Here is a 14,341-nt window from a genome sequence, read left to right as displayed (position 1 = left end):
CCCTGGGGCGGGGGGGCGCTGCAAACCCGGGGTGGGTGTGGGGGGCAGCCCTCCGCCCGGCCTCCCCGGGCGCCTCGCGGTGAAACCTGTAACCCGAGAAAGTCCCCGCCCCACCAGCGGGAGAGCCGGGCCGCGTCCCTAACGTGGCCTAAGGGGCGGCGGAGGAAAACGGAGGGTCGCGGGTTGAAATCGTCTCTGCGGACACCCCAGACACACACAGGCAGGGAGCAGTGGATTTTCCTTTTAATGCAAAAGGCGGCAATACAAAATGATGCGCAGGAAGCCCAGGTTCTCCGGGCACTTCAGGGGCAGCCAGAGGTGAGGGTTCCCTCCTCCGGAACTCGCTCTCCCCGCCCCCTACTAACACTGAGGCAGGGAATATTCTGCTGCCCCTTTGCTGGGGTTGCCCACCTGTAAGGGCCAGAGCTGTGGATCTGCGAGACCTCCGACTGGCCTGAAAGGCCCTGCCCTGGGGCAGGAGGGGAGTGAACACTTAAGGTTTTCCCTCTTTCCGCTGGGAAAGGAGCTCTCAAGATCTAAAGTCCCACAGGAAACGAGGGGACTTGAGAAAGTGGCTTTCACTGGCTGCAGATGCGGCGGGAGCGGCGGCCTGCCACATCTGGACAACGAGGAGCAGGAAACGTGATGGGGGTAGAAATGTGCGGAGGTGACAGAGATCCGAAACCCAGAGCTGGGTCCTCAGACTTCTTCCTCTTTCCTTCGCATCTCCAGCTTATAGACAATCTGGTAGCCGTCATCCCAGGCGTAGAGCTGGCGCTCTCGGGGGTTGTAGCGGAGGCTGGCATGGGCCCCGTACCGGCGGGGGAAGTAGGGGAGCGCTGCCCTCTCTGGGGTCAGGGTGCCGCTGGCATCAAAGGAGCATTGGATGCGGGCCCGGCTGGCAGGGCGGGTGTTATAGACGACGTACAGGGTCCCGCAGATGACAAAGGCAGCCTCGGCGTTCTCTCGGGGACACGGTGTGTCCCACTGCTGCTCCGTGTCCAGAGTCTGGGGGTCTAACTTAGCCAGACACAAGTGCCTGTCGTCTTCCCGAGTGGCATAGACGGCCCACAGGCCCTCCTCGTCCGCGGCCAGGTCAATGTAGGTGTCGGCCGTCAGCCCGTATGGGGGGATCAGCCCCTCCGCGGGGAACACGGAGCTGTCCACCACCGTTCGGTTGGCCAGGTGGAACTTGATGAGTTGCAACGTGTTCTCCAGCCCCCCTCCCCCTCCGGGTCCTCCGGGAGGCCTCCGGGCATAATAAAGAAAGCCCCCGTACACCAGCTGTCCTGTGCCCACCCAGGGGAAGGGCACCCGGACCCGGGAAGCTTTCCGGGCAGCCATGGCCAGGGTGAAGTCCCGCAACCTTGGGAAGACAAAGGCTGTGTCGTTCTGTGTCCCATCTAATACGTAGATCTTCTCTGTTGGCCCCATTGGATCCTTGGTCCATAGACCAGCTGGGCCACCAAACCGCTTCAGGATCTTCATCGATCTCACCTGAGAGATCGTGTAGCCACAGTCTGGCGGGGAGGGAGGAAAACACAGGACAGGGCAATACCGGCAAGAATTAGATGCCCACTGTGGGGAACCCACCAGGGGGCCATCTGGAGGACAGAGGGCATCTGCCAGTGGACACCTCCTCTCTACGGGAGACTAGGGGAAAGGGCACCCCAGAAACTCTTGCAATGGACCTGTCATTATAGAGATTCCCCTAAAAGAGATTCCAGGAGGCTGCACCAAAGTGGCCTGGGATGAGGAGAATGACTGGGAAGGAACCAAGGAAGAGCACAGGTTCTGAGAGTGTGAGGGCTCTGTTGCTGGATGGCTTACCTGTCAGCATATCGTACTTCTCATTTCTTCTGCCCTTGCCTTTGATCCCGGGGCCTCCGGTCACCTTCTCGTCAACCTCCACACAGGGTAGAGCTGGGTTTTGGGTCTCCAGATAGTCAACCTCCCGCTCCAGACGGTCTACTCTCCCCGAGATAGTGTCAGCCTCAGTCCTGAGGGCCTCGCGCTCCTTCTCGGCCACCTCCAGCAGCGGCAGCATCTTGTTCTTGAAGTCCCTCAGCTCGGCAGCGTGCCGGCTACTTTGGTCCTGGCACTGGGCCAGCCGTTCCTGCAGGGATGGGGGGGGCAGGAGGGGGCTGAAGGGTCACAACTCTCAGGCAGGGAGAGGCCCGACCAGGGAGCAGAGAGTGGGGGAAAGTACACACTCAGCCAGGCATCCACTCCCCTTCAATCTCCCACTGAAAGGAAACCAGATGTCAGAGATGCCAAATGTGCAAAAAACCCGGCACGGATCACCTAGGCTTCTATCCCCAGTTCGTGTCCTCCAGCCCACGTTCTCCGTGAGCCTCACCTCAGAGGCCATCCTCTAAGCTGCCAGGGCGGCCTAAGTGCATGAGGTTGGTCAAGGGTCTCTGCTCCATTATACAGTGCTCCACTCGGGAGTGCACATATTTCCACTTGGGAAGTCCCCAGACTTCAAACCGTTATAAAAAGCAAGCTGCAAGCTCTCTGGGAACTTCCAACTCTCACAGAATCACCAGCTCATCCTGAGAGGCTTCCCTACCACTCTGTCTAGCTCTCCTGTCCCCTGTCCCCTTATTCCATGCGATCTCAGGGTAAAATAGAAAGGCCTGTTTGTTCTGGAGTCACTCTGCGGCTGTGGGGAAAGAGCTGCGATTGCGATCGTGAGGATACCCTTAGTAAAAGGTGAGAGTGTTCTGTAGCGCCTCACAGAGCCCCACCTTGTCATCCCCACCCCAGATCCCTGACACGCTAGGTGAAGCAACAAGAGTTGTAGAGCCCTTCCAGCCAGCCTGGCCCAGGACGAAAAGGGAGCCACTCACCTCTAAGGCAGCTAGTCGGCGTTCCATGTACTCCACGAGGTGGTGCTGCTGTCCTTGAAGGGGTCGCAGCCACCATGACAAAAGGAACATGGTGAGCAGAGGCGTGTAGGGCCCCATGGCAGCGGAGAACAGGGCCGAGTAGGATTAGGAGCAGAAGCGCGGTCCGGAGCCTTTCCCGCTTAAGCCCGCCACTTAGCTTTGGAGGCGGGGTGGGGGCGGTCCCTCCTCTCGTCCTGGATCTCGGGTCTCTCTCACTCCTCTGGAATGCTCTCACAGGCTCTTTAGGTCCCCCGCCCCCTCCCATCCGCCTGGATTGATTAAACACAGATGGCCCTATGGCAGAGCGGCCAGAAGCCATAAGCACCTCCCGCCTAGGCTGTAGGCTCCCCAGGAGAGGGGAAGAAGGTGAAACCCCAGGACAGAGGCCTTCTGGGCAGTCACCCAGAAAAAGAAGCTAGCAGCAGGAGGCACGGCCCCAGAGTACACTCAGCAAACTCTGTTCCTGTTTTAGGAGAATGCATGCTTCCTTCCAGCACTGGCTGCTTAAGAAACACCCATCATTAGTCTTTTTCCTTTCCCAGCAATAGTAGCATGAATTGTTTTCTGCCTTGTTCAGTGTAAGCTGGAAGCAGGGAAGACGAGGTTTGAGGGGAAGAGGTGGGAAAAGATCACCGCGGTCCTGTCTGCATTACCTTCTTCTATAGCTCATTGGCGCCACCTTGCGATGTCATCTCAGGACTTCTGGGGAAACCAAGACTTAGATCTCACCTCCTGAGGAAAATTTTCCACAAAGCAAGCCAAGCAGATTGAATTTACAGGAGTTTTTTTTATCATGAAAACACAGATTTCCCCACAGACTACCCAAGTACTTGAGGAGCTATTCCAATCTCTCTCTGGCTTAGCCTAAGGAAGAGTATGTAACTGAGATTTAAAAACAAACAACAAAAAACAACAAAAAAATAAAAATAAAAACAAACAACAACAAAAAAACCCCCAAATCATTGATAAGTTAAATTAGGTTTTGGTTACCTGGAAGTGAGATTGATGGCAGAGCCTTTCTACTTGGCTTTCTTTTACCCGAATGCTTCTAAGTATATTGTCTTACCAAAACTGGGGAATGTTCATGAGTTCACACTCATTTCATGTTCATTTATTTAGGAAAACAAATCTGAAAAATGTATGTGTTGCAGTCTGAATCAAAATAAACGTGTTCTGACTTCCCTACTAATGGGAGAGAAGAGCCTACTGATCATTCCTCTTGGTTATGGTCCAAAATAGTGTTTCTAAATGTGTCTCATTCCTATGTCCCAACCACAACCGCAGAACCCCACAATGAATTAATGGCCATGGTACGGTAGATGTGGCCGGAAACACGTGTCAAAAGAAGTCAAACGAGTATACCTTTTATTCATTGACCTGCAGTGATCCATCTACACAAATCTCTAATTCTTTATCAGGAGAAATTTTGTTCACTTTAAAACCAAGAGAAATCTTTTGAGAAGGGCTCCTTCTCCAAAAGGACTATGCTTCTAACGATGTAGCTTGAAAGAAGGGAAAAATATCTTCTGTGGTGATTCTCATTTTCATTACAGTACTTCAGATGGTCGGCGGAACATGCTAGGAAACAAAGTTTAATTATCCTGGGTCACAAGTTCTGCCTCTTTCAAAGAGCCAGGACCAGAGGATCTTCAGTTAGGGCCCGGACACTCCATTCTTGGAGAGTGTGTTCTATCGACCCCGACTCATTTCCACTGTGGAGATTTGTATGAAACCCGCCACTGATGTTCAGATGCAATGTATTCAGCCACTCCAAAGATGTCGTTTGTTGATCCTCTTTGCAACCCTCCAACAGAAGTCAAAAACAGCCACATAAATCAGAAAATTTACCCATTTTATTGATGCATTGCAATTGCTCTACATTTTACCATATTATGTAGAAAATACTGAAAATACAAGCTACTTTGTAAAACCAAAGACAAACATTGAATCCAAAGATAAACTATGTTTTACACAATGGACCCTTTTCCCGTAGTTAGTATTAAATTTTAAATATCTATTTCTTTTGTTAAAATGATTATTTTACATACTCCCTAAGTACATCTGCATTACAAACATAGCTCAATAATTCTCAGAAACTGTTTCTAGAGGCTTGTTGTAAAAGGAAGCGCACAACCAGAAAAGGGAGAAAGCAAAAAAAGTTTAAATCGCACACAATAACTAGCATATCAAATACATTTAATAAAGTTGGAATTCCATTGCAATATCAAGGATTCAAAGCAGAAATACTAACATTACATATAATGTACATATAATGTACTGCTACATGTAGTGAGATTATTTTTCAAGCTGAATCAAAACCACACATTATATAAAGTTTAGCAACAAACAACCATGTAGACATGCTGCACCATCCATCAGTTTAAAAAAATAAAATAAACCAAAAACTAAAATAGGAAGCAGGCTTGGGCCATTCCTGTCACTGAGAGGCAATTTCATTTCCTATCCTAAAACAAACCAACCTAACCAGTGGGTTTTTGCATAATAATGCTGAATAAAACACACATTACTGTGCTTGCCTGGCTAAGGGCAGTCAAGCTGAGCCCCTCTAGTGGAGGACGATGGATGGCCAGAACTGTTTGAAATGGAGTTCTTATTCCTGGGGCTGGTATCTGAGCTGAGTACTGACAGCAGTATTCCCTCCTGCGGGCTCTTCAAACTCTGGAGTGATCAAGTTGCCCAGGAGCCCAGAGTGGCTGTACTTAAACCTTCCCCGCTTTCTCTCTCAACCCTGCAGGGGAGAAGCTGGAAACGCAAGTTCTGAAAGGACGTAAAGCCTTAAGCTGGTCTGAGGCTAGGCCACTGGCTGAGTTCGCAGGGCTTCCCCCATCCTGTCAGGGCCGGCAATGTTAAACCCCAGGGACAGAATCTAAAGCCACATGGAGCACATAAAAATTCAGCAGACACAGATTTTTACCTCGGTAAATTTGAAATGCCAATTTGCAGACTAAGGCTGAAAACTTCTAAAATTCTTAAAGCCACACATTGCTAGTCAGGTGATTAAGATAACAATACACGCTCTTGGTATTGTCTTTTCCCCATAAGTTAGTAAGACTCACATCTTAAGTGGTATCTACTTATTGGACAGGGCGGGGCAGGAGTGGAGTGTTCTGTATATTTTCCCTGCATCTCATTTGTTACAGAAACAACAAATCTTATCCCTTGTAGAGGAAAGAGGAACAATGAAATGTTTCTCCTGGAAACTTAGGTCTGCCTTTGAGCAAGAAAATAAAAATACACTCAGCAAATGAGGAAACACAAAGATCACACACGCAGACCAGAAAACTATGTAACACCAGTGACAGAAACTATAAAAACTGCTTGGGTATCTTCACCAATATAACGGTGCAAACACAACTCAAGAGAATAACCCCACCACCACCACCACTCCTCAAAAAAAAAAAAAAAGAAAGAAAGAAAAGCAGAAAACACCAACATGTTCCTGGTAGGCTGTACTGACTATCTGCCCCATCGTGGAAGCCCTTACTCTTTACAATGAAGAAACTCCAAATACCTTGACAGCTCCTCGGTGTTCAACCCGGTACAGAGCTGGCTGACCAGGCTCCATGAAATCTCCCATCTCCATCCTGCACCTCCTTGACGCCATCTCTACAAAGAACCAGTCCTAGACTTAGCCCTCAAATAACAGAATTTTCAATTCAGATGGAACACTTCTATATCTTAGAGTTAACTTTCTTCCCCCAAATCTTTTATGGGCAGGAACATCCCAATCCCCAGTACCCTCCACTTGACTCACATCCATGCAGGAGCTGAGAGTACAAGGACAATTTCACAGCCCCAAGAATACTCAAGTTGTTAAAAAGAAACCTCCAAAGCCCGATGACTCGATAGGTTTTGGTTTCTTTTTAATATTCTTCACCGGCTCAGAAACCTTTGAGTTCCCTGTCACCAGCGGCATCACAAAACTCCTCCTCATAGTATGGGGACATGGTAAGCAATACAACAGGCTCTTTGGTATAAACAGATCTGTTATAGGTTTTTTTTCAACAAGCAAATATTTTACTAGGAATGTCAACTATTTGCAGGAAGGACTGCCACATGGGAAAAGGGGGAAAAGAATCTCATTCTAAAAGGTGATTGCACATACTTAAAAAAAGAAGAAGAAAAAGAAAAAAACACATATTTCATACTGGCTTGACTCCTCCCACCTGCTTCCCAAATTCTCACAGAAGCAAGGTAGCAATGCACCGTGAGAGAGCCAAATGGGGGAAATGCTTCTGTGAGAACTCAGCTGAGATTCCAGACTGGAAAGGGGTAGAGGTGGTGGTAAAGGAGAAAAGCTGCTGTTTTTATTTTTCAGTCTTGGCAGGGAAACTGACAACAATGCATTTACATGGCACAGCTACTGATCCTGTTCTGCTAAATCCCAGTGAACAGCGTGGGGTCCATCCTAAGGCAAGCTCACTGTAAACTCTATGAACCACTACATTATCATATAAGGCACTACAATAAGGGAAGGAGGAGAAAGGGAAGAAGAGACACACACTGAACAACTCCTCACCAGACACACCTGTGCAAAACAATTCCAAGGGTCTCCTCTCCTTGCAGGCAATGCCCCTGCTCATTCAACACTACAGTAATATGCTCTAATATAATTGCAATTAGTTCACATACATTCCAACAAGTATCAGTTCATTTTGGTTTAAATACAATGGAGACATCCATTCCATCTCCGGGGTAACACTGGAGGATCAGATACACACTAAATACACAATTCAAGTGTAATCACTACACATTTGATTACAAATAACATTTGGGGTTAGCAGGAAAAATTGCTTGTTATATTTTTCTAATCAATATGTACATATTTAATTATGCAAAATATTAAAACACCACCATTACAAAACTTCTAAAATATTTTTAAATTCAGTAATAAATTTTTAAAATATTTTTTGCAATTCCTACATGCACTTATTGTATAAGTCTTAATAAGAGAGCATTCAGTTTGCTGCTGGCATACAAAGGAAGCTACTTTAAAGTATAAAAGCTATACACAAAGTTCTTATCTGGTTTCAGATCCTTTTGCTTTCTCCCCAGATAAATCACATAGAACAGAAGGGAGAGATGAGGCAAAGAGAGAGAGAGAGAGAGAGAGGTGTATTATTGAAAATTCATATTAATCTTTAGGCAAAGCTCACCAATGCCAAAAAACTTTAGACAAAGCTCATCAATACCAGTATCGCATAATACAAAGAGATATTGCGTATAAGACAACCACCACCATAAAATAATAACCACCTTAATGGCTTTTCCAATAATAAAATTTAAGCTGAAACAGAGACAAAGACTTTTAAAAATAACTTAAGAAGAATGCATGGTACTTCATTTAAAAAGAATACCTAGTGCTTACATGGTAGATATGGATTCTCTCACACTAAGTTACCAGCAAATGGTGAGCTGCCTTTTTAACACTACTTTATAATAAACACAGGAGCAACTGAGAGAATCCCAAGAGTAACATAGAGCAGTTTATAACCAGTTTTGCTAAAATAACAATTGCCCAGTAAGTATAACATGACACAAAAACAAAACTAAAACACTGTAAGTCTAAAGTCCCATAAAGAAAGATAAGATTTTGAGGAGAAATGCCTGATAGTCAAATACAGACTTGTGTAAGCTGCTCTTAAAATAGGCAATTAAGTCTTGGTTTTTAAACAAACAGAAGAGTGATTATTTTTCTTTTCTCACTTGTTACCAGATTTCAAGTCCTTCTATCAGCATTTTTCCTCTGACCAGCAATTACAATAAAACAAAGTTAAATAAAGAGGGGGCTTCACTTGGTTTTAAAAACATTTATAGAACTCAAGTCAGAGAGAAAATATTTTTCAAAGGGTAACTTCAGAACGATCTCTCTTCCTTGGTAACTGCAGAAGATGGGCATCTCAACTCTTCCAAATACCAAAAATGCTGTCACAAAAATAAGGAATTAAAAAATAGGGCAGACTTTGGGAGACTACAACAATGCAGTCAACACTAAGACAGGTTCCCCAGAGAAAAACCTTCTGCTTCAGTGGGCCCCTGCAGGACAAGTTGCTGGCTAAGGAGTTTCTGGAGGGGCTTATGGGAGGAGCTCATCATCGTGTGTCATTAAGAACTCAGGGCCAGGAACAGGCAGCCATGACCCCTCCTCCCTCTGCTCACCAACTACAAATAGGAATACTGGCTGATCTTGGTAGGACTCAGTGGGTATCCAGTGTAAATTGTTGAGCCTCGGGAAGACCCGATGTAGGACTGGGTGGCAAACTGGTGTTGGTACTGAGCAGGGGCCACACTGGCTGAAGTGAGCAGGCTGGGCCCAACACTGACAGGGACCTGGTGCACCAGGGTGCTGGGGTGGGTGCTGTAGGTTGCAGCATGCCTTGAGGAGCCCTGGGGGGAGAAGAGATGAGCAATGGAGCTGGTGGAGCCCAATGCAGCAGCGGAGGTGGGGGCAGCATACGTATACAGGTGAGGCTGGCTTGGCAGGTGAGCGGGGGCTGGGGCCAGGTGTGGGTGCCCCGTCGAGTGGAGTGGGCTGCCGTGCTGGAAGGTGTAGGGTGCTTGGGAGAGCGGGGCCACAAACGCCTGCTGCCTGCGGGGGGCAGGGTTGCTGCTTCTCTCCTGTGAGGTCGACGCTGACGATGACTGCTGGTTCTGGAAGGAGTAAGAAGGGAGTGAGGAGCCTGGAGGCCGTGCTAGTCCAGGGGGCACCCAAGGCCAAGTTGAGAGTTGAGGTTCTAACCTGTACTGCTCCTGGGCTGCAACAGCACAGAAGCTCCCAGGCTGGCAATGCTGTCAGAAGTCAGCCTCCATCCCTCCACCTCTTGGCAGAACAGATCCTAACCCAGCCCAGAGAGCAGCAGTTTGCTCTGAAGTATGACAGAGGCAAGGGGAGGGGGGGGGAATCAAGAGTTCACAGGGTTACCCGCTCCTGCAAGTTAGTAACTGTTGACTCAACTCACCCTATTCTGGCGCCAGGGAATTTGAATTTTTCCTAACCTTTCTTTCTTGCCATTGTTTTCTTTTGTTCTCCTCTAAGTTCTTCATATCCCTCTTGACTTGTGGAGCCTAAAACACATGCACTAACTCGAATTTACACTTGCACTTGCATGTGCTTTCTTTCTCTCACATACATACACACACGCGTGCACACTCACAGTTACACCCTCATGTTTACACTTTCTTACTCCTGGTAGACATCATACAAGCACCAGAATTTTAGCTGAAGAAAGAGTGAATAGTTTGCCCCCTTTAGAAAGAGAATAGTGTCCCTCCCCACCCCATCAGATCTCACAGTGGTGTGTGTGTGTGGGGGGGGAAATCCCAGACTCAAGTCAACACAGAACACTAGAACCAGTTGGTGAAGTGGCCACAAAACTTTGTACTGTTTCTTGCCTCAAGTAATCAGGGTGAGGCTTGGGTTATTTATGACCTGGGAGATAAAGGAAGAGGTCTCATGTGGTGTGGTACAGAAGCAGGCAGGGAGGGACTAAAGCATCCATGGCTCTTTCTAAATTCCAGACATTTCTCTAATCTTCCAGGACAGACTAGGGATGTCTGATGGAAAACCTGGAATGTGCATCCTCAACACTCTTACAGAGGGAATAAAAGGACACAGCACATGCAGGTATGACGCAGGCCACAAAACACCAAACTGTCTGACACAAAAGGGGCTTCATTTGGCTTTATTCAGCAGTCCAGCCAGAAGCAGAGTTCTCCAGAAAGTGACAGTAGGGAGGGCCCCAAACAGAAGGCAGCAGCCCCTAGCGCTTACCTGGCTAAGGTTGAGTGGCTGTGCTGCACTGGTCCCCCCGCGTGGAACTCGATACCCTGTGGGGGTGATACAGCATCCAGATGACTGCCCACTCACTGAGGCCACTGGCTTGGTCTTACTGCTCAGGAGACCTAAAGAAGGGTCAGACCGTAGTCAGTTATGAGTGGCCTCAGTTAAACCTCAGATGGCAGCATATTCATCAGTCCACATTTGCATGAGGTTTGCAAGAAAGAGGTAAGGTTTCATGTGTACCTTATTTCTTTAATTACATTTACAGCAGAGGAACAAACACTGCAGAACCTACTTTTCTGTCTTACTACAAAGCTCCAAAAATAATCTTTGAAAAGAGTCTTTTTTCCTTCACTTTAGTAAATCTAGTCTCCTGTAATGTGCAAGACACTACTAGAAATACAAACACCAGTAGGACATAGTCCCCATCCCCAGGGGCCCTAGGGTTTTATGTGGGAAACGGTTAAACAAGTATAGACATGACAACGGGAAGCTGAGGAAGATGTTGGTGATCCTTAGAGGACACTGAGGTTTCAAAGGGGCTTTAAAAGAAGGCAAAATTAGATCTTTTTGGGCACTATCTTCAGGTTCTTAGAAACTGCAGGGTAGTTGGACATAAGCAGGATCAATTTCAAAATTTTGCTTCTTTCTTGGTCCCACTAGGAAAACAGAAGCATTTATTCAATGATCTGTGGAGTAGCCAATCTTCCTTGGACCCCACGGTGGACAGAGCTCCTAACAACACTCGCCAGTAGCATGGCGTCAGGAAGTTCTGCCTTGCCTGCAATGGGACAGCTGCCTACTTCTGATGGAGGAACCGTACCGAAGCTTAATGATATCCTGAAATCAGAACTCTGTTCGTGTCTCTGGCAGTAACATAATTCAGAGTAAAAGACTAACTAATTTAAGTATAGCACAGACACCAATTCATGCTCCCCTCCTTAAATGTATAAGAGCTGCCACTGGAAAACAACTGCCTAGATAAGGACTCTGTTTCCTGGGCCCCCAAACCTCTTGGTGGGGCCACGGAATTAGTTTGCACTGTTTCCAGGGCTTAAGAGGTAAAGAAATGTGTGTCCCTCCCCAAACTCTTTCCCTATATCTCACTGGAGACTGAGGATTCCTGGGCTCTGATCCTTCACTCACTGCAGGCCCACCAAGTAGGAGCACTAGCACTGGGAAGTGAGTAAGAAACGAACTTCTATTACGTCAAGCCAGGGAGATCTGGGGCTTGTTACTGCAACTAGCATTACCTGATAACTAGGGAGCCTAAATCCAACATTTAACAGCAAAAAAGATGGAGGTCTTTAGGTTGATAATAAAACCATGAAAGTATCAATGCTATGACACTGGGTAAGAAAAGATCTAAGTATATCTTGTTTTCCAAACAAAAACAAAGATAAAAATGTTTGCAGTCATTTTTAATATTATCAGTTCCTGTTCACCCTGGATTGTCAAATTTGAATCGGCTGTGGCAAAAAAAAAAAAGTGGCCTGCTAATTCTCCCTGCCATATGACAGCTCGTCTGCCTTCTCCCATCAACAGATTATTTCTGAGACTACAAATTCACTTTTAGATCAATCCAAACAAAATAAACATAGTAAGATAAATTGATCACCGAAAATAATTTCACATCACAAGGAATGGATTTCCGGGATTAAGTAACTGGTTGCTACCACTGGCATAAGTAGACTAGCAACATATTAAGGTTATACTCATCAACACAGAATTCACCTGTGGCTGTGAAGATGCTCACCTGAGGCTTGGGTTGCTACTGTGCAGTCACCAAGCTGAGTTTTCAGTGGAGGCACAATGATGGTGCGGGTGCTAGCGCCATCCCCCACAACTCTGCCGGGCCCCTCCACAAGGGATCCACTATTGCCCCGGAGAGCACTCAGGGTATCAGTGGAATATGGGCTGCTCAAGGAAGAGTCAGAATCTGGAGAGTCATTGACAGTGACATAACTGATGACATTTGACCTTGCCTTCAGGCCAGAGCTGAAGAGAAGAAAACACGTGAAAATTCAACTCCTGTTTAGCAATGTTTCTTTGATGCTTTCTGGTCCTCCCATGATTACAAGGATAATGACAGCGACAGAATAATACTAGCAGCGGTGAACTTCTGAGTGCTTATTATGCGTCAGGCACTATTCTTACACTCCACATATGTCTCACCAAATCCTCACAACACTTCTATGAAGTAGGTACTACCACCCGCATTTTGCAGATGAGGATGCTGAAGCACAGGAAGATTAAGACACTTGGCCAAGGTCACACAAGTGGTAAGTGGTGAAGACAGTACTCAGAGCCAGGACAGAACTATGCCAGATGCACACCTCTAACAGCTCTTCTATGGTGCCTCTCCGCCATTTCCACTCACGGTTATTTCAATAGTATTCTTCAAGAACTACTTTTTCCCCATATCATCCTGCTAGACTAGAAACGGTTCCTTATTATGTCTAATCAAACTTGCCATACTTTTTTTTTTTTTATGTTCCTTTACAAACTAAACTCCACCTCCTAACTTTAATTTTTCCCCGAGTTTTGGAAAGAATTGGCTTCAGTCAAAGCAATCCTGCTGATTACATAATTATAGCTACTACGTGGTCACTTTTCCTCACTGGAAAGTTTACCTTTTCTCTTCCCCAAATCAGTTCAGAAACCACTTTTAAGACTTAGTTTCAAAGTCTAGGGCAGCCCTGGTGGCGCAGAGGTTTAGCCCTGCCTGTAGCCCAGGGTGTGATCCTGGAGACCCTGGATCAAGTCCCACGTCAGGCTCTCTGCATGGAGTCTGCTTCTCCCTCTGCCTGTGTCTCTGCCTCTCTCTCTCTCTCTCTCTCCTCTCTCTCTCTCTCTCTCTCTCTCTCTGCATCTCTATGAATAAATAAATAAAAAATCTTTAAAAAATTAAAAAAAAAACAAAGTCTACGTCCCATTTGTAAATACCATTTTGTTAACTGTAAATACCATTTGTAAGTAGCTCTTTTAAAGTACTTCATTCTAAATTTACTCTTTCAGTTCATTAAACTTCATTTATATAAAACTGCATGGTTTCTTAGTTACTGTCATGTGTGAATCTGAGACTACAAATTCACTTTTAGATTAATTCAAACAAAATAAACATAGTAACTACCTCCTCAGGTATACATAGGGTTATTCTGTCTTCTTTATGCCTAACACAAAGGCCCAGTGAAGAATACAACACAGCATAATCAAAGCAATTGACTATGTTAGCACTAAGAGAGAGGTGTATGTAACAGTTCTTAAATGTATCCACTCTCTCTAGGTTAACTGCCCAGTTAAGAACTTGGATTAAGGTGCTGAGATAAAAGGACATTCTTTGATACTTACATTCCTCAAATTTCAGACCACAAAGCAAAAGAAAAAGAAGTTGCACTCTTCCAAAGAGGCCTTTGCAGATTAAGAAATTACAAATTATCTCCTGATTACTGACTTGTTCCAATTAATTGCTGTTTATATGCTTCTGCTACGGCATCTATTTTCAGACTCTAAAGGTCCTTAAAGACAGGGAATCATGTCTGTGGTATGATGTGCATTCCAAGGCAAAGCAGATGAATATTAAACAGCTTAATATCCAACCCCCTTCTAGCTAATGTATCTGAAAAGACTGATGATTTAACATGATGCT

At 46.2% G+C, this 14,341-nt stretch overlaps 2 protein-coding genes across 14 annotated transcripts in view; both read right to left on the bottom strand.

The window, feature by feature from the left end:
• Positions 1 to 227: 227 nt before the first annotated feature.
• On the bottom strand, positions 228 to 3,614 carry OLFML3 (olfactomedin like 3). Its single transcript, XM_025453486.3, has 3 exons — positions 2,853 to 3,614; positions 1,831 to 2,116; positions 228 to 1,520 (listed from the first exon to the last, which is right to left on the bottom strand). Exons 1-3 carry the CDS (start codon positions 2,967 to 2,969, stop codon positions 700 to 702), a joined length of 1,224 nt encoding a protein of 407 aa, XP_025309271.1. The 5' UTR covers positions 2,970 to 3,614; the 3' UTR covers positions 228 to 699.
• A 1,112-nt stretch (positions 3,615 to 4,726) lies between these two features.
• Positions 4,727 to 14,341, bottom strand: part of HIPK1 (homeodomain interacting protein kinase 1) — a 51,383-nt gene continuing 41,768 nt past the window's right edge. For 6 of the 13 annotated variants that reach the window (XM_035700610.2, XM_035700611.2, XM_035700613.2 and 3 more), the window contains 5 exons: positions 12,449 to 12,690; positions 10,684 to 10,814; positions 9,909 to 9,977; positions 9,652 to 9,748; positions 4,727 to 9,563 (listed from right to left, as the gene is read on the bottom strand). In XM_035700610.2, the coding sequence (XP_035556503.2) occupies positions 8,989 to 9,563; positions 9,652 to 9,748; positions 9,909 to 9,977; positions 10,684 to 10,814; positions 12,449 to 12,690 (1,114 nt within the window). In that variant the 3' untranslated portion in view covers positions 4,727 to 8,988. Of the gene's footprint in view, positions 9,564 to 9,651; positions 9,779 to 9,871; positions 9,978 to 10,683; positions 10,815 to 12,448; positions 12,691 to 14,341 lie in introns of those variants that run through there. The other 7 variants (XM_035700616.2, XM_035700617.2, XM_025453462.3 and 4 more) reach the window with 6 other exon arrangements.

This window comes from Canis lupus, chromosome 17 (assembly GCF_003254725.2).
Source record: "Canis lupus dingo isolate Sandy chromosome 17, ASM325472v2, whole genome shotgun sequence".
NCBI classification, from domain to species: domain Eukaryota; kingdom Metazoa; phylum Chordata; class Mammalia; order Carnivora; family Canidae; genus Canis; species Canis lupus.
Note: the sequence above shows the minus strand (reverse complement) of the source record. Positions and strands in the feature narration are given on the sequence as shown.